General features: G+C 48.6%; 4 protein-coding genes across 4 annotated transcripts; 2 read left to right on the top strand and 2 right to left on the bottom strand.

Moving 5' to 3' along the window:
* The first annotated feature begins 1,426 nt into the window (after nucleotides 1-1,426).
* On the top strand, nucleotides 1,427-2,283 carry LOC120693391. The gene is made up of 2 exons (XM_039976815.1): nucleotides 1,427-1,641; nucleotides 1,728-2,283. Exons 1-2 carry the CDS (start codon nucleotides 1,427-1,429, stop codon nucleotides 2,281-2,283), a joined length of 771 nt encoding a protein of 256 aa, XP_039832749.1.
* Nucleotides 2,284-6,635: 4,352 nt separating this feature from the next.
* On the bottom strand, nucleotides 6,636-10,420 carry LOC120691430 (probable polygalacturonase). The gene is made up of 7 exons (XM_039974499.1): nucleotides 9,939-10,420; nucleotides 9,680-9,846; nucleotides 8,643-8,960; nucleotides 8,258-8,378; nucleotides 7,993-8,167; nucleotides 7,826-7,896; nucleotides 6,636-7,600 (listed from the first exon to the last, which is right to left on the bottom strand). Exons 2-7 carry the CDS (start codon nucleotides 9,695-9,697, stop codon nucleotides 6,876-6,878), a joined length of 1,428 nt encoding a protein of 475 aa, XP_039830433.1. The 5' UTR covers nucleotides 9,698-9,846; nucleotides 9,939-10,420; the 3' UTR covers nucleotides 6,636-6,875.
* A 4,358-nt stretch (nucleotides 10,421-14,778) lies between these two features.
* Nucleotides 14,779-17,511, top strand: LOC120690535 (probable RNA 3'-terminal phosphate cyclase-like protein). The gene is made up of 6 exons (XM_039973218.1): nucleotides 14,779-15,143; nucleotides 15,252-15,401; nucleotides 15,775-15,956; nucleotides 16,035-16,210; nucleotides 16,330-16,540; nucleotides 16,976-17,511. The coding sequence occupies exons 1-6, from the start codon at nucleotides 14,939-14,941 to the stop codon at nucleotides 17,183-17,185; spliced, it is 1,134 nt and encodes a 377-aa protein (XP_039829152.1). The 5' UTR covers nucleotides 14,779-14,938; the 3' UTR covers nucleotides 17,186-17,511.
* Nucleotides 17,512-18,095: 584 nt separating this feature from the next.
* On the bottom strand, nucleotides 18,096-20,866 carry LOC120690533. The gene is made up of 4 exons (XM_039973217.1): nucleotides 20,472-20,866; nucleotides 18,900-20,309; nucleotides 18,743-18,776; nucleotides 18,096-18,611 (listed from the first exon to the last, which is right to left on the bottom strand). Exons 1-4 carry the CDS (start codon nucleotides 20,542-20,544, stop codon nucleotides 18,326-18,328), a joined length of 1,803 nt encoding a protein of 600 aa, XP_039829151.1. The 5' UTR covers nucleotides 20,545-20,866; the 3' UTR covers nucleotides 18,096-18,325.
* Nucleotides 20,867-24,984: the final 4,118 nt, after the last annotated feature.

The raw sequence follows: 24,984 nt of genomic DNA, 5'->3' as shown, positions 1-24,984 counted from the left end.
TACCATCTTGACAGCAGTAGCAACTTTTAGAGGATCCCAACCTTTAGCGTTAATGTCAGATACCTCTTTAAGGACATCAGCAGCAGCTTGCAAGGATCCAGCATGTTTGTTCACACACCATGACACCAGTCACATTCATACAAGGTGTGTTCACACACCATAATACGTCTGTGAACCTGCATACACAGCACCAGTCTCAATAAACTTTAACTATCCTGAAGTCTTGGTCCATGCAGATATATGTACTCCAGATACAGAAGCATGTACGAAAAAGGCAAATTAGATACGTCATACCTTGTAAGGATAATGAAGGATAAAATAGAGAATAGGTCCTCATGACCATTCTTACAGACCATAAATGAATCTTAATGTATAATAACAATTGTAAGTGAATAGGCACATCCAATTCAGGATTAAATGATGACATACCTCAAATCAATTCTTGACAATCACCCAGGCTTAATTTTTGTCACGACCTTTCACTCTCTCCTTGCTAACTTCTTGTTCTTCCTTTCCAATGCTATGCAGTATACATATAAAAGCATATGATCAATCCATGCTCATATTTTGCTTCACTTTGTGTTAGTTCCAAAGGTCATGTAGATTAGTCCTCCTTTTTTTTAGTTCTGAATGTTCCCTTTTGAGGAAAAACAAAATCTAAAGGTCAACCGGTAGCGCCAACTGGTCATCCATGCCAAACAATTAATTTTACATATACAGATCACATTAGAAAATCTAAAGGAAGAAGTGACAGATAGTAAGGGGCAACCAGCATATCTTCAATCACTAACAGATGGCAAAATTACAAGGAAAGTTCCAAATGTGAATTGTAGAAAGACAAGGGCATTGCTAAATAGTAAGGAGCAACCAGTATGGACTGATCAACGAAAGGATAAATATTTTAGAAGCTAAATACCACTGTATTAAATTATCTTCTGCAATTGCACATTGGTGGCCTACTGATCCGCCCTGCTTGCAAGTTACAGCTAATGTGCACTGCCCTCGTACTTGCCTATGAATAAGATAACCATCCGCAGTACTATTAGAGATATATTGTTGTATTTCCTTGTATTGAGTTTACTTGTACTCCAAGCCATAAGGCAATATATAATAGAGGTCACCCCCCTCCTTTGGGTGTGTGGTGTTTCCCAATTCTCTACATGGTATCACGAGTCCGGGCCAAACCCTAGGCCGGCCGTGCCCCTCCCCCCCTCCGCTGCCCTAACTCGCGCGGCAAACCCTGCCTGCGCGCCCACCCACCACCTGCCGCCGCCAACCCTAGGCTGCGGCACCTCCCCCTCACCCCTGCGCCGCCTCCCTGGTCGGCCCCTCCTCCCTGCGCCACCTCCCTGGTCGCCCCTCCTCCCTGCGCCCTCCATGGTCGGCTGCAGCAGCATCAACAGATTGCATCTGCAACAATCTGTTGATGTCCTGTGTCACCAACGACGGTGACACCCTCGACGACGGTGACTCTCTCCTCGACGGCATCTCGTCCCTCTTCGTCGACGACACCCAGCCGCCGCCGATCCCCATGGCTGCGTACGCCGCCGTCTCCGTCCAGGCGCACGTCCCGATCAAGCTGGAACTCCGCTCCTCCAATTACACCAAGTGGAGCAGCTTCTTCGAGGCCATTTGCGGCAAGTTCGGCCTCCTCAGCCACATCAACAGCGCCTCTCCCCTGATCCGCGCACTGATGCATGGAACGAGGCCGACTGTGCCGTCCGCAGTTGGCTCTATGGCTCCGTCACCGAGGACGTCCTCGACTTCACCATGGCCGCCAACCAGACAGCACGGGACCTTTGGGTCGCCATCTCCAACCACTTCCAGACGAACAAAGCTCCTCGTGCCATCTTCTTGAGTCATGCGTTCCACGCAATAATTCAAGGGGATATGTCTGTCCACGAGTATGCCCAAGCCCTCAAGAAGGCCGCTGATGCTCTTCGCGACGTCGACAAGCCTATTGCCGATTCTGAGATGGTTCTCGCCCTTCTCGCTGGGGCTGATTCTCGCTACAGCACCACTGGAGAGATCATCGCAGGAGACGCGACCATGACCTTCTCCAGGGCTGTAGATCGGCTTGCCCTCCAGGAGCTCCGCCTAGCAAATCAGTCAAAGGTGGCTGCCTCCTCCGCCATGATCGCCTCCTCCTCGGCTGGATGCGGCTCCTCCTGCCAATCTACATCATCTTCGACCACCGTCACGCAGCAGCAGCAGCGCCCTCCTCAGCAGCAGCAGCGTCGCAGGAGGGGCAGACGCTCCAACGGCGGCCAGCAGCAGCAGTAGTCGCCTCGCACACCTAACCCTAGCGGTCCTTAGGTCTGCATCAACCCATGGGCTGCTTTCCAGGGTGCGCAAGGTAGCAGCAATGGCGCACAATTCCAGCGCGGCGGTCAAGGCATTCTGGGCGCCCCTCCTCAGGCTCATGCGGCGATCACCTCCCCTCAGGCGCCAACTCAGTCCCCTTCGTGGGATCAGGCTGGCCTGATCGCTGCCCTCCAGCAGATGGCGCTCGAAGGCAATGCATGGGTGATGGATACTGGAGCTTCTACTCACATGCACTCCTCGGAAGGTATACTTCTCTCTCGCCTCCCAGCTGCTTCCTCTTCGATTACCGTAGGCAATGGTGCACATATCCCTGTCACGTCCCGAGGTTCTTCCGTTCTAGCCACAGATACGTCTAGATTCATTCTGAACAACGTGCTTATCGTTCCATCCATTATTCGCAACTTACTTTCTGTTCGCCAATTCACTCGCGATAATCGTTGTTCCATTGAATTTGACGTCTCTGGTTTTTCTGTTAAGGACATCCGGACGGGACGAGTGATCCTTCGCTGCGATAGTACAGGCGACCTCTACACCATCCCATCAGTTGCCCCCGCAGCTGCAAAAGCCATGCTTGCCGCCTCTTCATCCTTGTGGCATCGTCGCCTTGGTCATCCTGGTCCAGCAGTCTTAGCTACTTTAAAACAGAACAATTTAGTTTCATGTAATAAAGTAGATCGCTCGCTTTGTCATGCATGTCAGCTTGGCAAGCACGCGCGTCTTCCGTTTGCTACTTCTACTTCTCAAACTACTTCACCTTTTGAGATAGTTCACTGTGATGTCTGGACCTCGCCGGTTGCTAGTATTTCTGGTTGTTCCTACTACTTGGTTTTGTTGGATGATTTTTCGCATTATTGTTGGACGTTCCCGCTTAAGCACAAATCCAATGTACATCAGCATATCGTTGATTTTATTGCTTATGCTCGCACTCAGTTCGGCCTTCCCGTTAAGTGCTTTCAAGCCGATAATGGGACTGAGTTTGTTAACCACGCCATGCACACCACCCTGCGCGCAAATGGTGTTATCTTTCACCTCTCATGCCCTTACACCTCTCCACAGAATGGCAAGGCCGAACGCATCCTTCGAACTCTTAACAATTCAGTGCGAACCCTCCTCATCCATGCCTCTATGCCGCCCAAGTATTGGGCTGAGGCGCTAGCAGCAGCCACCTATCTGCTTAACCGGCGCCCCTCCTCCTCCATTAGTAACGTGATTCCCTATTTTCGCCTATATAATGCTTATCCCTCTTATGATCACTTGCGTGTCTTTAGTTGCTTGTGTTATCCTAACCTACAGGCCACCTCTTCACACAAGCTCGCTCCACGCTCGACCGCATGTGTCTTTTTGGGATATCCGCCTGATCATAAGGGTCATCGCTGTTTTGATCTTACAACGCGTCGCATCATTATATCTAGACACATTGTGTTTGATGAGTCCACCTTTCCTTTCGCTCGTGAGACTCATCCACCCACCACCAGCTCCTTTGATTTCTTACTCAGTCGCGACTTGGATATTGCACCTTTGTTTACTAATCATGCAGCTGGTGGCTCTCCTACGGCTGCTCCGTCTTCCATAGACGTTGAGCAACCGTGCTCGGCACCTGATGGGAGCGGTGTTCAACCCCCACTAGGGCCCTCGGCGTCTTCTTCTCCGGGCGGGTGTGGTTTCGTGCCCCCGTCCGGTCCTTCGGCGTCTTCTTCTATGTGCGGGACGGATTCCAGCCCACTTCCTGCGCCAGCAACAGCAGCTGATCCACCTGCGCCTCCTGGAGCGCCTGGTGCTGCTTCTGGTGCGCCTGCTGGTGCTTCTTCTGGGATGCCTGGAGCGCCTGGTGCTGCTGTTCCTGCTCCTGGAGCGCCTCCTGGTGGTGCTGTACCTAGCGGGCGCTTCGGTCAAGTCTACACTCGCCGACCAGATGCTGCTCCTACTACTACATCTGTTCTTGGACGCTTCGGTCAAGTGTACAGCCGCCGACCAACTGCTGCTACGGTGCCCTCTTCGCAGCCTGGTCGCCCTCTTCGCGAGCTCCCTCTACCGCAGCTGCAGGGCCACTACCTAGGCCCTCTTCCGGCGCGGTCTTCAGAAGCTCCTCCTAGAGAGCTTCCTCCACTTGAGCCTCCCCGACGTCCGATGAGTGGTTCTCCACCGCCGGTCCTTCGCCGCATTACTCGACTCCAGTCTGGTACAATTCAGCCAGTTAGTTACAAGAATTTGTCTGCTGATCATGTTGTTGCTTCTCCCGTTCCGGCCAATTATCGCAGTGCACTTGCGGATCCTAATTGGCGAGCAGCTATGGCAGATGAGTTTGAGGCTCTGGTTGATAATGGTACTTGGCGCCTTGTTCCTCGGCCTCCTGGAGCTAATGTGGTTACTGACAAGTGGATTTTCAAGCATAAATTTCATTCAGATGGTTCTCTTGCACGTCATAAAGCTAGATGGGTTGTCCGTGGATTTTCTCAGCAGCATGGCATAGATTATGATGAGACTTTCAGTCCTGTGGTCAAGCCTGCCACCATTCGTACTGTTCTTAGCCTTGCTGTATCTCGTCATTGGCCTATTCGTCAGCTCGATGTGAAGAATGCATTTCTGCATGGACATCTAGATGAGACAGTGTATTGCCAGCAGCCTCCTGGTTTTGCTGATCCTTCACATCCAGATTATGTTTGTCTTCTGCAGAAGTCGCTTTATGGGTTGAAGCAGACTCCTCGGGCATGGTACCAGCGATTCGCTACATATATTCGTCAGTTGGGGTTTGTTCCGTCAGTCTCCGACACTTCCTTGTTTGTTTACAAGGATGGCGCCAGCACTGCTTACCTGCTTCTCTATGTCGATGACATTGTTCTCACTGCTTCGTCGACAGATTTGCTTCTCTCCATTATTGGTCGCCTTCATGCAGAGTTTGCTATGACCGATCTGGGTGATCTACATCACTTTCTGGGGATTTCTGTCACCCGTACTTCAGAGGGTTTATTCTTGTCCCAGCGACAGTACGCCTCGGATCTGCTACAGCGCGCCGGTATGAGCGAGTGTCACTCTACCTTGACGCCAGTTGATAGCAAGTCCAAGCTGTCTGCTACAAATGGTCCTCCGGTTGCGAATCCTTCAGAATACAGGAGTATTGTTGGTGCACTGCAGTATCTCACTTTGACTCGTCCTGATTTGGCCTATGCTGTTCAGCAAGTCTGCTTGTTTATGCATGATCCGAGGGAACCACATCTTGCACTCGTCAAGCAGATTTTGCGTTATGTCAAGGGCACTCTGGACGCTGGTCTTTCATTGGGAGTTGACTCTGTCGACACACTCACCGCATATTCTGATGCTGATTGGGCTGGATGTCCCGATTCCCGACGATCCACCTCAGGCTACTATGTATATCTTGGAGATAATCTGGTGTCTTGGTCCTCTAAACGCCAGACTACAGTTTCTCGTTCCAGTGCTGAGGCTGAGTACCGGGCAGTGGCGCACGTTGTTGCTGAGTGTTGTTGGCTCCGACAGTTGCTTCAGGAGCTTCATGTTCCCCTCGCCAAGGCTACTGTTGTTTATTGCGACAACGTTAGTGCTGTATATATGACTTCTAATCCCGTCCATCATCGTCGCACAAAGCACATAGAGATTGATATTCATTTTGTTCGCGAGAAGGTGGCTTTGGGAGAGATTCGGGTCTTGCATGTCCCGTCTTCTCATCAGTATGCTGACATCATGACTAAAGGACTTCCTGTCCAGTTGTACACTGATTTTAGGACTAGTCTTGGTCTTCGTTTAGCTCCGCCTACGACTACGGGCGGGTATTAGAGATATATTGTTGTATTTCCTTGTATTGAGTTTACTTGTACTCCAAGCCATACGGCAATATATAATAGAGGTCACCCTCCTCCTTTGGGTGTGTGGTGTTTCCCAATTCTCTACAAGTACATTAGGCTCCCAATACTATAGGACTCTTTACTAATGATGCATTGAAATTTAGAAATAGTTCTGTTCTAAATTGAGTTGTCCAATTTTTTGTAAAAAATAATTAATTAGTCTATTCCAATCCAAATGAACACAAGCTATTGGTGATCCATGAATAACCTTTTTTATCCGTAGGAAATTAAGTGACAAGCTCAATGTAAGAAAATGTATAACATTGGAGAACAAAAGCAGTCTAGTAGAGATATGAGTTCAGCAGTACAAATTCTTAGTACACTTCAGAATATTGAACATACAAGCAGTACAAATCCAGAACGCTGAAGCAAAAGCAACACAAGCAGTATTACACCATAAGTAATACTGAAAGAAGATTAATTTGTACTGCTTGTGTTACATAGAGTTGGCCATACTGAAAAAAGATTATTTTTTGTAATTTATGTTTAAAACCATAAGCTCTGCAGATCACATTCACATATCGAAAATGGGAACCGAACAGGCAAGATACAGTCATCTCAACAGCTATATACAAAGAGGCAAGCGACACTCTAAGCACAAATAATTGCAAGAATCAGATATACATGACTAATAGGACTCATCCCATGAAGCAAGCCCCTTTGCAACAATACCAAGGGACATCTATACCTACACTAAAGTAAAGCAAACTTCATTAAAGGATTTAGCAACCGGCTGGTGCTCAACGTATCTCTTGGTTCCTGCCCATGTATTGCTGAAGAACTGCTGCCATCATAGCAATCAGATGTCTGTCTACAATTGCTTCTGAGCTGTTCACATGATTCTGGGATCACAGAGTTTGAATACCCTTCAATAAGTGAACAATTCCATGGATGTGCAGAGTGGACACTGAGGGAAACATTGGACAGGCAAATGTTGCTGAATTTGTCCCCATGAATGCCTTCTAGTATACCAGCAACACCAATGTTGATGCCAACAACATCCTTGATTGTAATATTGCTTATCATGGGGAGAGCATTCCTGTCATATTTGTCATCAGGATGTTCACCAAAGTTCCCACTGATCCTGATGGCGATTGAAACGTTATCCATGCTCACATCTGCTATGAACACATTCTTCACGTACCCTCCACGCCCTGGAGCTGTCTTGATTCTGATCCCATGCAGGGAGTTGATGATGTGGAGGCCCTCTGCCCGGACTTCTGATATGCCACCTGACATCTCACTTCCGAAGGCAATCCCTGCACCACCCCTTGTCTCTCCCGTGATGTTGCTTATGCTGATATTGGAGCTTGGTTTGGCAAATGAAATGCCATACTCATCCCACCCGCTTTTAATGACGATAACATCATCACCATTTCTGACATAACAATTATTGATGCAGACATTTGTCGACGAGTCTGGATGGTTTGGAAATGTTTATTAGTATGTAGGTGCTAATATGGTAAATGGCTTTGTAGTGGCAACATAAGTTAAAATCAAAACATATTTTCCCTCAACCTCTTAGCTACTAGAGTCGGATAAATTTGAACTTCAGGCTAAGATCTCAGACTAAACGGGGGAAGGCGCAAACATGTGAAACATTATAAATAACAGGACAAGGTTAGATATAAGTGTTGTATTACCTGGATCAATGCCATCAGTGTTTGGTGAATACAAAGGCGCTAGGATTGTGACATGCTGGACAAGCACTTGGCTGTTTATTTAGAAAAAGCACTCCAGATAATATATTTATATTGTGAATGAATTCTTATGTTTTAACAGAAAACAAGTGGCTATCTAGAAAACCAACCTGCAGTACACAGGGTGGATATTCCAAAATGGCGAGTTCGTGAAGGTTAGATTAGATATGACAACATTAGTAGAGTACATCAACTCAACAAGATGTGGCCTAGTATAATTCAGTGTGTTGTTGTGGAACCAACCCCACCAAATAGCTCCTTGACCATCAATGGTACCATTAGCACCTGTTCAAGAGCGCCAACATTTACACTACAGGAAAACTAACTAAATAATATCTGAAGAAGATGGGTGATGAAACTACAGTAATTACTAACCAGTTATAATTACGTCTGTCAGATATGATCCAAAAATCAAACTCTGGTGCCTTTTTCCAGGAAGCTCTCTACCTCGCCCATAGGATGGAAGAGGATCAACAACTGGCCAATCAGATGAATCCTGAAGAATTCAATAACTAACCGTTATAGCGAAAGTATATTCAGCAATAAAGTTGGAATCCAATGGGGAAACAAAAGGTTCCTAAGCTTTTAAGGAAACTGATCTTTTTAGCACCTAATAAGAAAGATAACATATGCAGCTGGCTTTCTATTGTTCCCTAGACGAAAGTTATTAGATCACTATAAGACTCAGCAATAAGTTTGTCTTGTTCATGTGCATATCCTAATAAAACATAAGACAAACAAAATCTGAAAGTCATCTTACCGGTGATCCAATTATTACTGCATCCTTGTCCAGTGACAAAGTGAGGTGGCTGATAAGACCAAAACTCCCTGTCAGCCACTTTCCTGCAGGCACGAAGAGCTGTGCGCCACCCTTGTCCGCAAATGAATTGAGATAGAAGATTGCATTCTGGAATGCTTTTGTATTGAGAGTCACACCATCCCCAACAGCGCCAAATTCAGTTATTGTGACACTGTGAGGTCGATATACATTTGGCGACATTTCTTTGCAATAAATGCCGGATACAGTGGACCATTGAGTCTTAACCATGGTTGTCAAAACCAGAAGGACTTGAAATAACTAGCAGAAACTCAAAAAAAAAATCAGTAGCGATCGTCCATTTCCTAGTGCTAACAAGTAATAATTAGCACAAACAGATAACACAAAGAAATTATCATCTGCGAACACTCATAGTAGTGCAAATTGACCAGAATTATGCATTCGAAAACAAAATTCTAAGTCTATTGGATTTATAGCATCAGAATGCTCCAAGAAGCTGAACAGGGCCACCTCATTTACGGTGGCTTAACTATCTATTCATGAGCCTTTCAAGATTTGATACTCATATCACAATGACATGTGGGTCAGGGCATGATCCCAATTTGCAAAATAACATTTCAATCAAGTATTTTTTGCATGGTCACATCTCAATCAAGTGAAAGGGAAAACAGTAGGAACATGGGCCTCCAAATGTTGAGATTAACGCAGCATGACTATGATGAATAATGGGCCAATGCCACCAGATGTCGAGCAGGAATGCAGGATCGATCTGTCACGACACCACTCCCTTAGGCCATTTGACAATGCACAAAAAATGAAAATCCGAACAACAAAGACGCGTATAGCTCTTGGATGATGAACACCGCCACACAGGGTCACCGGCATTTGGCAAGAGAAGAAATGGCAATGGTGCTGTTGGACCATCAGCCTCACTGAAACTCCCGCACCGGCATGTATCCTTTCTGCCCCGAGAGATGAAGGAATCAGCACGAGAGTAAACAGTAGGAATGGGCACTCACAGATGCAGATCTCCTCATCTTCCCCGGCGAGATCTTTGCTCCTCGTCCGGAATCCCGGAGCCCCTCGTCAGTGCCTGCTCCCTCACCCGTCTAAGCCGTCTTAACTCCGGTCAAGACAAGAGACGAGCACGCCTTTAATGCGGCACGCCGCCGTGGCTGTGGACCGCCTGCGAGAACCGCAACAACCAGCGAGACCCCATCAAGAAAGTGAAAGGCGCGCAAATAGTGGGGCGCACGGAGCAGGGACGAAGCCACCCACCAGGACAAGCCGACGATCGCCAGTCTGGGATCAACGACGCCGTCTCGTCTCGTCTCCTCCTGAGAGTGACAGTGAGAGAGGAGGAGGGTGGAAGAGAAGGCGAGCAGCCGGGGAGTGAGGGAGTGAGGGTGGGAGTGGGAGCAGAGTCGAGTGCAGGGGAAAAGGAGGGCAGGGACCCAATCATGCCACGGTGTGCAGTGCAGGGGCGGCGTGGGCGGCTGGCTCCATTGGGGCCGGGGTGTGCCCCATCGCGGCAGCCCTGCGCTTGGACGGTGATGCCGCCGTGATGGTAGTGGCGGAGGAGGAGGACCGGAGCAGCAGAGCAGAGCCTCCCGGCCGTATCAAAGCGGAGAGCTGATCCGAACAGGGCGGGGACGACGCCCTTTATATCGCGGCCGGCCTCGCGGTCGCGGGGCGGGCAGCCTGCAGGTGTGTTGAGCCGGGGCGCCGGGAGGGAGCCGGAGCAGACGAGGAACCCCTCTGACTGTCCGGGCCCACAATGCTGCGGTCGCAGCCAGGCCTTCTGGTGGGCCCGAAAGCGGACTGGCCGGGAGGCGCGGGACCCGGCAGCAGGGCAGGCACAGCCGGAGGCTTTTCGGACTGTATTTAAATTCGATCTGGTCTAAGAGTTTTTATTCGTTCGTATTCGATTTCGAGTATTCAATATCCGTATTCGAATACTCAAAAATTACATTTTTATGATATCGACATCCATTGCAATTTTATTCGACAAAAACTAACAATATTCGTATTCGACTCTATATTCAAACAAAAATATAAAAATAAATATAATATTCGTTCATATTCAATCCGTTTACATCACCGCATGCCTGTTTTTGGGGCGGCGCGTCACCTCGCTGCTCGTGCTCCTCAGACGGGGGCAGGGCAGCTGCCAACACAATTGCCGAATCGCTGCATGCCTGCCTTCTTCTCCGCTGGTTGGTTTCGGTCATCCATCCAAGGAATCTTCTGCTTCGGATTCCAACGGCACCAGCGTCCAAAACGGCTGGCCCCGGCCGCATCTGGTCTGTTAGCACTACTGTCTGCTGATTGTCAGTGAGTGCTTCATTGCTTACTTAACGGCTTTATTCTTAGAAGGGAACCTCCCGGCCAAATTAAACAAACTGTTCTTTGTGCTGTCCTTTTGTTAAGAGTGCGCTTTTAGCAAGATATTATTCTTGTCAACTAACTCGTCTGCTGGTAATTGGTAATTGGTGTGCGTCAATCATTCGTGACAGTGTCAGTGTCTCTGCCGTTGTGGAGCGTGCAGTGGCTGCCTTTCTCTGACCTTGAGGGCATGCCAATGAGGATTCAGCTAACAGGATTCGACACAAATGATTAAGATCGCTGCCGCTACATGACTGGAACGAAGCCTCTGTCGTACGCGTCTACATGCTTCTGACCTGCTTCGTATGCTATGTGCAGCAGCGTATATACACGCCCAAGAAACCAGTAGAACGTTCAGGGGGAAAAAAAAGATTAAACGTTGGCAGATAGCAGTAGCACGCCTGCAATTTAATCGATTGCTGTTTCACTGAAACTACAAAGGAGAAGGACAAAAAAAATACAGGTAGACCTTTGTCTTGTGCGTTTGTATGGACATGCTGCATCGCTGCATGCAGCATGCATACTACCTAGCTCACGCAGAAACAGAGAAAGATTCATGGGTCTTGGCGCCTTGCCATTCCCTCCTTGGCATTCCAACCGATGCCGTCCGGCACCCGTGTCGTCTCACATCGCAAATGCAGACGAAAACAGATGCCGGTCTCTGTGATCCTCCGATTTCCAAGCCGCTGCCTGTCAGGCAGGCTCCAAAAGGCGCTCGTCTGACTGCCCGAGTGTTCGGACATGCCGTTACTTAGCCTGTCAGGCAAATGCGTTCCTGCATCTAGCCAAAGGCTCTGAAACTTTTGCCATTGGAAGCGGCACCACCAGCAGCAACAGGCAACAGCACAGGGGCCCAGGGCGAGCGCACGCGGACGTGTGAGGCAGGCAGAGCCAGCCTTGCCGGCCCGACGATTATAAGTAAGCTGCGCGTTGGCCATTATGCTAACAGTGGGGGTTCTTTCCCTGGGTATTACAAAGTACTGCCGGTGATCAATCGGCATTGACGCATGCAGCAGCAAATTAAGTACCAGTAGTCTTGAAGGCAAAGAGTTGTTAATACTACAGCGAGGTTGACACTTTTGTTAATGATGATGGAGATCAATAGTTAGAGAGAGAGAGAGACAGAGAGAGAGAGTTTTTATCATGTAGTACCAGAAGAATTGTTAGTGTTGCTTGTGACCTACCTTGCAAAACTACACAACAGCAGACAAAAGAGGTAGGCTCCGCGGATTAACCAGCATGACTGCATGCATCTACAAGTAAGTGGAAAGATTAGGAGAAGGGCAATGATTGAAGTGGAAAAAGAAATGTCTGGTGCGTGCATGGACGATGCAACTGTTGGCCGATCGTGTAACATGGATCCACCCTTACTTCCTTGTGGATGAGGCAATGGCACATGAAACTTGATTCAGAATATCAGATCTTGCCAAGAACGCTCGTCAAGTTTGGATATTGTTTGTTCGGCAGGTATGGATGCCGGCAGGCAGACAGCAACCCCCGCACTGAGAGGGGGGCGTTGGGTTTCAGATGAGGAAGGGTTCAGCAACCCTGCATTCAGATCTGAAAGAATCCAATGCAACCTGCAAGGAATGCTGTAGCCTGTAGTCCTGCGCAATTAGTAGGTCTCGCTCTTTACCTGTAGCCCTGCCCAATTATTAGGTCTTGCTCTTTTTCTCAGGCGTCTTTGTCCTTCTGCATCTGCAATTAGTATTAACAACTAGCGTGTCTTGCTCCGACACTGAATCGGTTGAATCCCCTCTCTTTGCACTGGCAAACGCTACGATCAAAAGCAACGCTGCATCTGCAGTTATCTGCATGCATTCTCAGTGGTCACCAATGCCAGGAGCTATCCTACTGCTACAGGATCAGGGGGCGCTTGCCTGTTCCGCCTGCAGCAGCTGCATGAGTTGAGCAGGATGTCATGCACGGATTTATGATCCCAAATCAGCCCGAATGACATGATCCAAACAGGCCCCAAGGCCAATCAGCTCATCTGTTTCAGTCAAGATGATAAAGAAAATAAATCGCTCTCGAGCTAGCATAATAGACTGATGAGATCTGCCTGTGCCGCTGTGCCGGGGCATCTGGAAGAACAGAACAGGACAGAACAGAACACACGCGAAGAAATGTCATGGGGTCAAAGTTACTCTGGCTGCAGGTTGCCATATTTGTTTTTTTTTTGAAGAAAAGGTTGCCAGATTTGCTATTCTCGTCGTGGTGTCGTGTCCGCCCAGCTGCTGTCAATGTACTCCTGGCACATGGATGGTCGCCCATGAACCATGGAGATGGAATTACTGCATCCTCTGCCCCTCCCTCCGGTGAGGGAGGACTGTTCGAGTTGAGTCGGGATCGTCATACAGTACTAGTACCATGCAATTACACCTTGACTGAATCACTGAATGCCTCTTGGTTCGGGTTTGCTGGGGGAGAAAGAAGAACAGCACTGGAGGTGTGGAACATGGGAGGCGGTTTTGCAGGCCTGCGATATGGGTAAAGGTCCGTGCGTTCAGCCTCGGATTCATGCAGAATCGATACCATATTTAGTCTCTGGCTGCTGGAAGGAGCAGTGGCAGTGGGTGTCTCACATTTCTCGTGCCTTTCTGCACAGGCAGAGGCAGGCGACTTGTGACGAGCAATGCTACTTTAGAATGTGATGAACCTGATATCCTCTGTATACGTAGGGATGGCAACGGGTCGGGTAAAGTACGGGTAGAGTAAATACCCGCCCGCGACAATATCCGAAACTATAAGGCATATCCGTACCCGCGAAGTCTAACGGGTAAAATTTTATACCCGTACCCATACCCACCGGGTACGGGTCGGATTTCGGGTACCCATAGAGTATTTTAATAATAACATAAATAACATATCATTTGGTCGTATTGACTAGCATATTTTGAATTTATCATCCATATAAGCGAACGTAAAGCATTAGTAGAAGTAAACGGATCATCTTGCATCATTTTTCTTCTTCTTATTTTCAACATCTATTTTGTAGTTGTATGTGAGTACATGCGTTCAATTCTAGTTATGTATTTCATCTAAAAAAATGTAACAATGATCATACGCTTCACTGCAAATAATAAGCAAAATGTCAATATCATTTTCACATCTATTAGTTCACACAATCTCACTATCTATCTATTTAGTTCATACAATCACAACAAAATGAGATATAAAATTTGTGAATGATAAGAGTTTACTAGATTATTTTTTTTGTATTTCGGGTACCCGTCGGGTACCCGCGGGTAAAAGATTTTACCCGCGCTCTACCCGCGGGCGAAATTTTATATCCATACCCATACCCGCGGTTAAAATTTCATACCCATACCCTCACCCATCGGGTACCCGCACCCGCGGGTAAAATTGCCATCCCTATGCATATGTAGTCCACGTTGTTGCCATGGTAGGCGGTAGCCAAAAGTTCTGTTAGCAGTAACTAATTATACCATTCTATAAAAAAATCAGTTCTACAATTTGGTAACTGTATTTCATATGTTTATTTTGTTTTACAGAACAAAAACATTTCAAAATCTCACTGGTTTTCTGTAGGTTGAATTCCAATGCACAAAAAAAATGACGTCGGTCTCAAAATTTCGAAGCGTTCTGTTGCACACAATTGGGCATTGGGCTAGTATCCGGATCCTGGGCTACATGGGCCACTACTTGAGGCCCAGGAGGCTAGAGAATTGGCCTACTAACCCACGCCAGAGCCGACCCCGCACGTCAGCCTCCTCCGCCGCTCTCACCCCAATTCGCCAAGGTGCGGCCACCCACCACCTGAGCACCAGCCTCGCCGGCGCGCGCTAAAACCCTAACCCCTCCGCGCCTCCGCCTCCTCTCCGCCGCGCGACCGCCCCCCACCCGCGAGGAGAACGAAGGCCGGGGTCGAGATGGGGCGAGACAAGACCCGGCGTCTCTCCGGCAGCCGCCACCTCCGGCAGCGGCTGGTGCTGGCGACGCTCACCTCCACCGGCGTCACCATCGATGACATCCGCTCCGGGGACGCCGCGCCGGGGCTCCGCCCGTACGAGGTCTCCCTCCTACGCCTCCTGGACAAGATCTCCGACCGCCACACCATCGACCTCAACGAGACAGGCGTGGCCTTGCTCCCGCGAACTTCGCTTGTGCCGTGCGCGGCCGCCTTAAGGTTATGTTAAGGGGTGCTGGTACTTACTGGCCTATGGTGCTTGTATGTGATTGCAGGAACGAAGCTGAAGTACATGCCCGGGGTGATTCAAGGCGGGAAGGGCCTTGAGCACGACTGCGGGGTGCACCGGGGGATCGGCTACTTCCTCGAGCCGCTCATACTGCTCGGCTTGTTCGCGAAGGCGCCCATATCGATTCGGCTGAAAGGTGAGGCTTCGCTTGTATGTGCTTCTGTTTTACGAAGTGCTGGGCCAGATGGAGTGCTCTAAGAAATTTGGTTACGGAGGGAAAAGAAATTCGGATGATTTCCTTGTAAATGGAAGGTTTTGGGTTGGGATTTCGTTAAATTGGTCGAATTAATTGGTTCTAGGTAATAAAGTTGTCAGGTTGTTGATTGAGTTACTCGTGCTAATTCTTTTACACACTTGTGGATGACCCTCTTAATGCTGTCAATCATAAAGACAAAAAAAAAAACTAGCGAGTACCACCATATCAAACATCATGCGTTATCTTTTGTTTTGCTAAAAGATGGCTATACCCTCTATTATTTCAAAGTTTGAATTTGGTGCCCTGATTTTAGGAATCACTAATGATACAAAGGACCCTTCTGTGGATACTTTCCGGATGACAACCTTGCATATGCTCAAGCATTTTGGTGTTCCTTTGGAGGGTTTGGAGCTAAAGATTGATAGCCGAGGATCTCCTCCCCTTGGCGGTGGTGAAGTGTTCCTCCGAGTTCCCAATATAAATAGCACACTAACGGTGCGTTTCATTTTGATTTCTCATTGATTATAACTCAATGTTGCTGACATTGACATCTGATGCTAATTACCTTCACAGGCAGCAAACTGGGTTGATGAAGGTATGGTGAAGAGGATAAGGGGTGTTTCATTCTCTACTAGAGTATCTCCACAGATTGAAAGCCGGATTATATATGCTGCACGTGGAATCTTCAATCGCTTCATTCCTGATGTTCATATATTCACTGATCATAGATCTGGTGCTTCTGGTGGAAGGTATTTTTCCAATCCATTAGAATGTTGCTAATTGCACTTGCACTCTTCCTGTATTTCGTGTTATCTGTTGTGACCAGCAATTTGCCAGTTATTTTTAACTTCTGTTCAACATGTGGCAGGTCACCAGGCTATGGTGTATCGTTAGTTGCTGAGACCACAACAGGCTGCCTGCTCTCTGTAGATGCCACTGTGAGTTATCCTAGTGTTGATGAAATAAATGAAGAATCAGAGAAGCCAGAGCTGATGTCTCCAGAGGATCTTGGTGTTCAAGCTGCATCAATGCTACTAGAAGAGGTGGCTCAAGGAGGGGTTGTTGACTCTACACATCAGGTTTTTACACAAGCTGTTTCATCGCTCCAACATTTAATCAGGCTATCCCTCTCTGCTAATTTGCATCTCATTATGCACACAATTCTGTTATGCTTGATGATTGCCCAATGTTTTTTTTATGTGGTTAAAGAAGCTTAGACAGGGTTATGCAGCATTTATTGTCGTTGTGGCCTGTTTATGCCTAGCAAAGCAGACCATCTGCTCAAGTTCTATATGGCCTGTATATATCTGGATATACAAAACGTACTTGAAAATTCTACTGTGTTTTACAAACTATTGTCCTCTCTTGAACTGACAGTGCTGTACATTTATGTGTGAGGTCATGTCTACCTGTCTTTAATAAGCCTTTGTTTAGCATGGTCATTTTTCGTGCATGAGTAATTAACAGAAGTTTTTTGTTTAGCAACATTACATTTCTTTTGTAAATACTTGCAGGGCCTCCTATTTATCCTGTGTGCTTTATGCCCAGCCGACGTATCAAAGGTTCGTGTTGGACAGCTGACTCCGCATGGTATAGAAACACTTCGAAACATCAGGGATTTTCTTAACGTCATGTTTGTTATCAAGCCTGATCCTAATTCAAACACTGTCACATTAAAATGTGTCGGTGCGGGAGTGAAGAATATTGCTCGGAAGAGTTCATAAGCAACAGGATTATGAATCTCGTCATGGATTGAGGGCACAGCAAGAGACTACCGTGAGATCCTGTTTGTAGCTGCGAAACAGAAAGGAGTTTCCTTTGTCTACTCCTGCTGAATTTTTTGTTCTGAGGTGCATGACATATCCTACTCTCTGATGCCATTTTGATATCTCAGTCGGTGGTAGTAGAATGTATTTTTCTTATGTGTGCGCAACATTTTCTGTATCCCATAGCTTTATCCAGCAACTATTTTTCAGTTTCTACTTGCCGAGACCTGCTGGCACATATGAATGAAAAATATGCAAACATCTAGGCTGTTTTAGCATCCGCATTTGGTTTGATTTTACTGCCCTCAAGGCACGCTAGTGCTGTCAGGTTTTCCAGTGTCATGTGGCACTGTAGGTACCATCACGGCCATGGGATGGTTGTACTGAGCCACGGCCAACGGCGGCGGTTTCTAGCCCGCCCTCCTCGTGGTAGCCCTCCTGCTACACAGGCTCCGCGACTACGCATCGTATTGGGCAAAGGACTCCTCCATCCCGGCGCCCACTCTTCGACGCCGGCCACCTGCAGTGTTCCACCCGGCGTCCTCACGCGCGGGATAGTCAGTCCAGCTTGTGTTGAGCTGCACGTCTGCAACACCTTCACCGGGCATGTTGCACCCTTCCTCCAGTGCGCTTGGGGGCGGTAATTCAGTAGCAACTGGCCATTCTTGTAGTTGTAGCATTAATTGTGAAGTCCTGTGGGTAGTATCATCTATCATGAAACAGATGAAAAGCATCGACTGGTCCATGGAGGACTCCATGTATGGCGAATCATCATTCAAAAACTTTTTTTGGGAACAATGTCTAAGAAAAAGCTTAGCTGAAGGTTGTCAGGTTTCAGCAGGAACAACATGCAGTGCCATAGGCATGATGAAGCAAGAAAAGCATCAAGCGAGATCGATCATAATCATGCACCAGACCAAGCATGGTCCATAGAGAAGAAACTCTGTGCTGTATGTTCACCTACAACATGTACGCCCAAGCATAATTCAGATTCAGCTCAGCCCATGTACAACATCTAGTCTTCTCCCTATGATGAATTCACTCGTCTGTACAGTGTAAACAACTGCAAAACAAGAGCGCTCGTAACAGTTTCAGCAGCTACACTTTCTCCTTGACGAATGCAAAGGTGACCATCCAGATGAGGCAGAGGACCCAGCCGCAGGACAGGGACGCCGTGCCGGCGGTCAAGCCCGTCGGGTTGTCGGAGCCGCCGTACATGGAGTTCCCGCCGGGGTTGTTGGCATTCAGCACCGTCGAGCCGGACCCCCCGCCCATGCTCCCTGTCCACCCCGGGCTGTAACCGGCGGGCACGGCGCCCGACATCCCTGGGGTGTAACCGGTGGGCGCAGTGCCTGTCGCTCCCGGACTGTAACCGGCGCCGAAACTGCACAAGGTTGGAGCGAGGATGAGGTCAGAACTCAGAACATGTCACTGGCTCATTGCACACTGCATCTACGGCATGCGCGATATGATTGTGAACTTGTGATGATGCAGAAAGATTTAATTCGCACTTACCCTGCTGATGTCTGGTACATGCAAGTTCCTGAACCTGCAATAAGATTCACAAGGCAAGTAAATAATAGTGTTAGATATGCCAGTAATTCAACAGTTTTCAGTGTTTGCAAAACGTGAAAAACTCACTTTTGATTAAAAAAAAGAAAAAAAAACTCACTTGGGTTGACGTTGACGAGCATGCCGGCGCCTCCGAAGTCGCAGCTCGTCGGCGACGGGTTCCTCTGGAAGTAGCTGTTGAAGGCGTAGGAAGCGTGCGCCTGCAGGGTGTTGGGGTTGTAGCAGGCGCCCATGGGCTGGATGGCCGAGCAGTCGGCTTGCCCGATGCCGCACGCGTAGTCGACCCCGTTCTGCAGCTCGAGGTCGGTCAGCCCCGTCTTGGCGACGCACCACGTCTGCCCCGCCACGGTGGGCGCGCCCGGCTGCACCGTGCCCGGCATTGTCGCCGGCGGCTGGTACACCGGCGTCGTCGGCATGCCACCCGCGCCTGCGCCCACGCCCACACCGCCGCCCTGCTGCGGGTACGGGTACGTGGTCACCGGGTTGGTGACCGGCGACGTCCCCGGGAACTGCGTCGGCGTCGTCGCCGGGTTCAACACGGGAGCTGCAGGGTTGGTGACCGGGCCCGGCATGGTTGGCGCAGTGACCGGGCTGGTGAAGGGGGTGGTAGCTGGCGGCATCATCGTAGGGTCCGGCATGGTGACCGGCGTCGTCGGCTCGGGGTACAGCGGCGGGAGGTTGGGGTTCGTCGAGAACCCGTTGCCCGGGTTGGTCGATGGAACGGTGACAAATCCGGGGGACATCGGATTCGACACCGGGTTCGTGGCGGGCACGGTCACCGGGTTGGCTACAGGCATCGTCGCCGGGTTGGTGACCGGCGAGAACTCGTCGTGCGCCGTGGCTCTTGCCTCGCCGAGCTCGCGCCGAGGAGAGGACGACACGTCCACCAGAACACCCAACAATCTCTTCTCTCGAGTGATCTCGCCGACCAGATTGGTCATTGCCTCCGCGCTTGGAGCCGCAAGGCTCTTGAGGTGGAGCACGACGCCGGCGTCGGCGCCCAACAGAGCGGCGACATCAGTGACGGCCTCTCGGATCTTCGCATCCACGGTATGCTCGCCGTTTGCTTCTATCTCCAGCTGAACAAACGAGCCTGACCTCCTGACAAACTCCATGACCTTTCCCCACTGCTTCTTCTGGGCACGATTCTTGGACATGATCTTTAGAGAAGATTGCAAGAGCTCCGGCGAGACCTTGACGCTCTTCCCCAATCCGACGGCGTCGAGATAAGCGTGAATTGACTGTAAGGTGCGGCGCAGCGCGCTGAGCTGCCTCTCCTTGGCCATGACGATGATGTTGCTGGCGTTGAGGTGCCGATCGGGATCAAGAACTTCATTAGCAAATGAGCCGGCAAGATGCTCTGGCCTGCATGGCTTCCGTCTGCACTCAAACGGCTTCAAGAAGAGGTAGGCGCGCTGCTTCTCAGTGACCACGACTCTGTACTCAGTGATCACCGAGCTGGACAGTATTTTGACCTTTGTTGAATCATACGAGAACTCCACAAATGCTCCTGAAAGGGGGAGGGAAATGAAGTTGTTTCAGGGAAGATAAAATCTCATCAAGTGTATACCAATTGCATCAATGGAACAGCATTATGCTGATCAGTAGCTGCATAAGTCGCGGACAGATAAAAGCTTTATAATGAAGGAAAGATTCAGAAAGGGATACTGACCTGAGCAGCTGATTGTCTCGAGAAGGATGCAACAGAAGAAGAATGTAAGAGCAAGAAGGAAAGTGGCAGCCATTGATGAAGTGAAAGATCTTGGCAAGGGTGTGGCTGAGCTGAGCGCCTCTCTGATGAGGGGAATGAGCTGGAGATGGCCAAATGGACAGTGGGGAAGGGAGGGTAGGAGAAAGGAGCAATGCAATTTAAATGCAAGGGAGCAAAGGTTGTGTGACACAAAGTGGGAAGCATAAGCAATAGGGCCAAAGTGGCAAAGAGGATAACAATTGTATTAGATATGCAAGGAATGCTCCTTTTTCAGTTTGGAACAGGCAAAACAACAAGCAGTACAGTGCATACATCCTTTTCCATGCAGAGAAAATGTCTGAAGTTAGAGCACTGCACCAAACTGTGTGCAATCCCCCCCCCCCCCCCTGTGTTCATCTTATTTGGAGCTTGATCATTTTGCTTTAGCTGTAGAAGCACTCTGAGTGCTCTCTACATATTTAAGGTGCAAAAGATTTGCATTTTGTTATTGATGTGCACTGATGAAAATACAGTGACATCCTATTCTGGTGCCTCATGATTCATGAGACTCGCTTCTGAAGGCCGAGAGCCTGAGATGCCATTCTTTTTTTTTTTGGGTATTCAGAAGAAAAGCATGCGCATACAAGGCATTGAGTTTGAATTAACTGCACACGAGTTCTACAATCAAATTTTGTTTCAGTTTTTCTTTTCTTTTTTTTGGGCAAAAAGCTTCGGTTCAGTAGTAAAGGGGCTTTCTCTGATGACCATTACATATGGCCCTGCACAAGTTTTCCATTGATCCGCGTAGGCCATGAATTGCTGCACAGCATGATCATACTGTCACAGATAGTCTTCTTATTGTCTGACAGGGTTTTGACCAGTCATTAGACTTGCCTTTTAGAAAAAAACTGTGCTATGAGAACATTGGGACACCGAGCTTTTGGACCAACTGGGGCAGTGGGCAGCAAGCATGACCCTCCAAAAGGCTGCCCTTGGTTGCTCATGCCATGTGCGTTTCAAAGATCTTGTCAGGGCTCTGGAACCATTTGGGTAAAGGGGTAAGTATGTGAGCAACTCGTTGCAGAATTCTTAGCTATGGTTCTGTTTGGATACTCTAACTAAGTTAGAAGTTAGAGTTAGTATCACAGGCATTCAGATGGTTACAGTGCAGGACGATGCTGACATGGTGGCACGGCTTACCCTTGAAGGGTGAAGCAGTGGGAGTCTGTACATCTCACAGGAATATAGTCTAGTACTTCCTCGTCCCCATAAAAACTAGAAAGAATTACTAGTTTTCTGCTAGTTTATATATGCTATTATCTCCATCTGAAGGCACATGAACTTAAATCTTTAGCATGTTTAAAAAAGAACTAATCTTTATATATCAGAGTGGAGAAAAATCTGGGGAAAAGTTAAACTGTATGATTGGTTGAGTGACGCACCAATTTGAGGAGGAAAACGGGCCAGATTTGCAGGGCTTGGCTTACTTTGCCTGCACCATCATTGGCCAGGAGGAAAAGATCGAAAAGGCAGACATGAAGAGAAAGGATCGCAGCGAGAGGGATCATTCCATCGGTTTCAGTCTGGTGTGTCTGGAATTGATACATCATGTGGCACATTTGACTGCCATCTCATAGATCACTCTTGACCCGAGCTAGAGCTATCTTCTTGCTCCTCTTTCTACAAAGGTGAGATAAGTGGTTGATATGCTCCTTTTAGTAGTAGCAAGTAGCAATGAAATGTCAAGAGTCAAGTGTAAAGAATGTCATCCGAGCCCAATGGCCACACCAGATGGCAGCACTCACATTCCATGGTAATCTATGACTACTTTCCATCAGTGAAAAAACCGTAATTTTTCTTTTCCTTTCTTTTAGTGTACCAAATGGTCATGATTGAACAAAACAAAATGACTCTTATTGTGCCACCGTTACTTACACGCTTTCGAATGTGATTTCCTTAAGTCTCGGAGACTATACATTGACCCAAAAATAGGTCGTTAATAATATCTGCTGCATTTTGTAAAAGTTAAACGAAGGAGGTGATGATGATCTGAGGGAGGTGATGAGGTTTGCGCTGATGCTTTCTGGCAAGGGGAAGAAATTAACAATAGCGCTTTGTTAACCGGCTTTGTTGGAGCATTAGGTGCGTCGTCATGAGCGTAGGAACAAGTTGAAGCAGATTAAAGCTGGATCTGATTAATCGTAATCAAATCGATCGTGGGCATCTGCTTTTATTTATGTATCTTGTCACCTTCCATCAATCTGATGGTGTGTGTACAAATACTAGTAGAATACGGAAACGGTTCCTCTGCAGTACTGCAGAATACGGGCACGCACGCGAAATGATTTGAAGTCCTTAACAAGCCCCCAGATGTTCCTCTGAAACTTGGTCAAATTTTGCTGATATTGCTGAGATGATCTGCTGCTTTTATAGATGAGATAAAGATAAAGCTGATGTTATATGTGCGTATATATATTTCAGGTAGCTAATGGTGTGTCGAGCGACGAGGGGTAGCTGCTGCTGACTTGTGTTTGTGTATCACCCACACCCACACCCAAGCCAGCTGGGGGTTGATCGCTTTGCTTAGCAGCTAAGGCCGGCCGCAAGTGTGTGCTTGCTGGGCCATGGCCATGGGATTAAACAACGGCGAGCCGACGACGGCCATGCAGCGGGAAAGGCACACGTCGATCCGACTCGGATCCTTCGCCCTCACCGTCGCCACAAAGGCGGCCGGCTGACGGCGGCGATCGAGCCGCTTTAATTTGTTTGTTTATCCGCACGCACGCTGCAGCACGAGCACGACAGGAAGGAGGCATCGGATCGGATCGTCGGAACATTCGCTTTTTTTTTTTTTTTTGAGAAACCACATTCGCTTGTTCGACAGCCATGGAATCGAAGGGGAAAGCTGCCGGCCTGGAGGTCACATGAGTGATGAGTGGAGTGACGTGCTCGCGCGTGCCGGCCTCGTGCGCCGTGCGCGCACGGGAGATGCCGCCTGCTCGGCTCGCTGTGCTCTTCGCCGATCCGCACGCGCCCGGGCAGCATGCCATGCGCCGTCGCGTGCAGGCTAGGCAGAAAGGGCTCGATGTCGATGACGTGGTGGTGGAACGCATTTGGGTTGGGTTGGGCCGAGAAGGATGGGAGGTCAAGGCCTCCGTCGCAATTGGGTTGGGTTGGGTCTGCCAGGAGGAGGAAAGGCCCTCTTAATTCTGTTCGTTCTGAAGAAGCACCACCACCCAGCAGCATCCATCCGCTCCAAAAAAAAAAAAGACACCTTCAACCTCCAGAAAGTGAAGGGAGACATATGCCTGTGCGTTACATTATTGTACGCGAATGGCATATAGTATCTATCTAGCTCCTCTCTTTGGTCCGGATGAATGGACGGGTCCATATGGGAAAAAAATGCCTGCCTGCTAGCTATCTTCTTCGATCTAGTGGGCACGGATCGCGTTCCATTGGTTGGTGTCGCTCGCTGCTCAAATGAATCGGCGCGCGTACCGCACTGGGGATCAAAAGTCCACAAGAACGACGACGATGGACCGTACGTCCCGGCGACCTATGCTAGCAAGGAAAGCAACTAAACAAGAAAGCAAGGGACCAACAGCTGCTGCTGGTGTTGCGCTCTCTCCGTCACCGTCGAGTCATCGGCTGGCCGTCGCCACCGTGCGGATGCTCACCGGCGGTCGAGATCGCCGCCGCTCATCTGTCGCCCTCCGATCCCCTCGCATGCTCGCGCCATGTGGTGTTGGACCATGTACGGCCACGCATTGTGTTTGCGTGGTCCAGCTCCGACGTCCGACGACACCCGAGGCCACGCACGTATAGTACGTCGTCCTAGCTAGCTATAGGCTATAGCTAGCTTCTCCCGTAAGGAAAATAACCGCCGCCGGCCGGCCGGTAACGGAGAGCGTACGTACACTCGGGCCACAATTATTCCCCTTCCCCTTCCAGCTAAGCTTGCTCTTCTCGACGATCTCTCCGATCCACAAATTTAGTCGTTGTACGCCCTGCTGCATTTGTCGTATGTACGGGCCGGGGTTGAATCGATCGAGATGTTCAGTTGATATCCGCGATTCAGACATACACTTACTTTCTATACACCTCTTTAATTTGTCAAACTAGCTATGTGCCTAATTAAAACGATGTGGGTGACAAATTACTGTCAAAAGTGAGTCTATGACGTGTGGAACATATGTAGTGCTTAAAAAAATGTAGCAAGCCACGCGTAGGTAAAACTATGGCAGCGGACCAAACAGCTGAATTCAGACTTGTCATTCTTTTTTTTTGAGAAAGGGAACGGATTTCATTGAAATAGAACCCCTTTTATAACTGAGATCTTAATATAAAATAAAATTACATTGAAACACACCACTAGGTTCCTATTCTTCATCTTCCATTCTTCCTTGCATCTGACGAAGTCCACTGCTTCAGAAAACTCTATTGTCATGGAATTTCACCAGATCCGGCCACGAGAATCGTAATTTCTACCAACAGA

The sequence above is a fragment of the Panicum virgatum genome, chromosome 9N (genome assembly GCF_016808335.1).
Source record: "Panicum virgatum strain AP13 chromosome 9N, P.virgatum_v5, whole genome shotgun sequence".
Taxonomy (NCBI): Eukaryota; Viridiplantae; Streptophyta; class Magnoliopsida; order Poales; family Poaceae; genus Panicum; species Panicum virgatum.
This window is presented reverse-complemented; position numbering and strand designations above follow the sequence as displayed.

Excerpts from the sequence above, each read along its gene's own strand:
- LOC120693391 (XM_039976815.1), top strand. The coding sequence starts at position 1,427 with ATGTCCTGTGTCACCAACGACGGTGACACCCTCGACGACGGTGACTCT. Across the intron at positions 1,642-1,727 it reads TTCGAGGCCATTTGCGGCAA|TTGGCTCTATGGCTCCGTCA; the intron begins GTTCGGCCTCCT and ends TGCCGTCCGCAG.
- LOC120691430 (XM_039974499.1), bottom strand. Across the intron at positions 8,379-8,642 it reads CAGTAATAATTGGATCACCG|GATTCATCTGATTGGCCAGT; the intron begins GTAAGATGACTT and ends TGAATTCTTCAG. Across the intron at positions 7,601-7,825 it reads CACTGATGGCATTGATCCAG|ACTCGTCGACAAATGTCTGC; the intron begins GTAATACAACAC and ends CAAACCATCCAG.
- LOC120690535 (XM_039973218.1), top strand. The coding sequence starts at position 14,939 with ATGGGGCGAGACAAGACCCGGCGTCTCTCCGGCAGCCGCCACCTCCGG. Across the intron at positions 16,211-16,329 it reads TCTGGTGCTTCTGGTGGAAG|GTCACCAGGCTATGGTGTAT; the intron begins GTATTTTTCCAA and ends AACATGTGGCAG. Across the intron at positions 16,541-16,975 it reads TTGTTGACTCTACACATCAG|GGCCTCCTATTTATCCTGTG; the intron begins GTTTTTACACAA and ends AAATACTTGCAG.
- LOC120690533 (XM_039973217.1), bottom strand. The coding sequence starts at position 20,544 with ATGGCTGCCACTTTCCTTCTTGCTCTTACATTCTTCTTCTGTTGCATC. Across the intron at positions 20,310-20,471 it reads CGAGACAATCAGCTGCTCAG|GAGCATTTGTGGAGTTCTCG; the intron begins GTCAGTATCCCT and ends TCCCCCTTTCAG. Across the intron at positions 18,612-18,742 it reads ATGTACCAGACATCAGCAGG|TTTCGGCGCCGGTTACAGTC; the intron begins GTAAGTGCGAAT and ends AACCTTGTGCAG.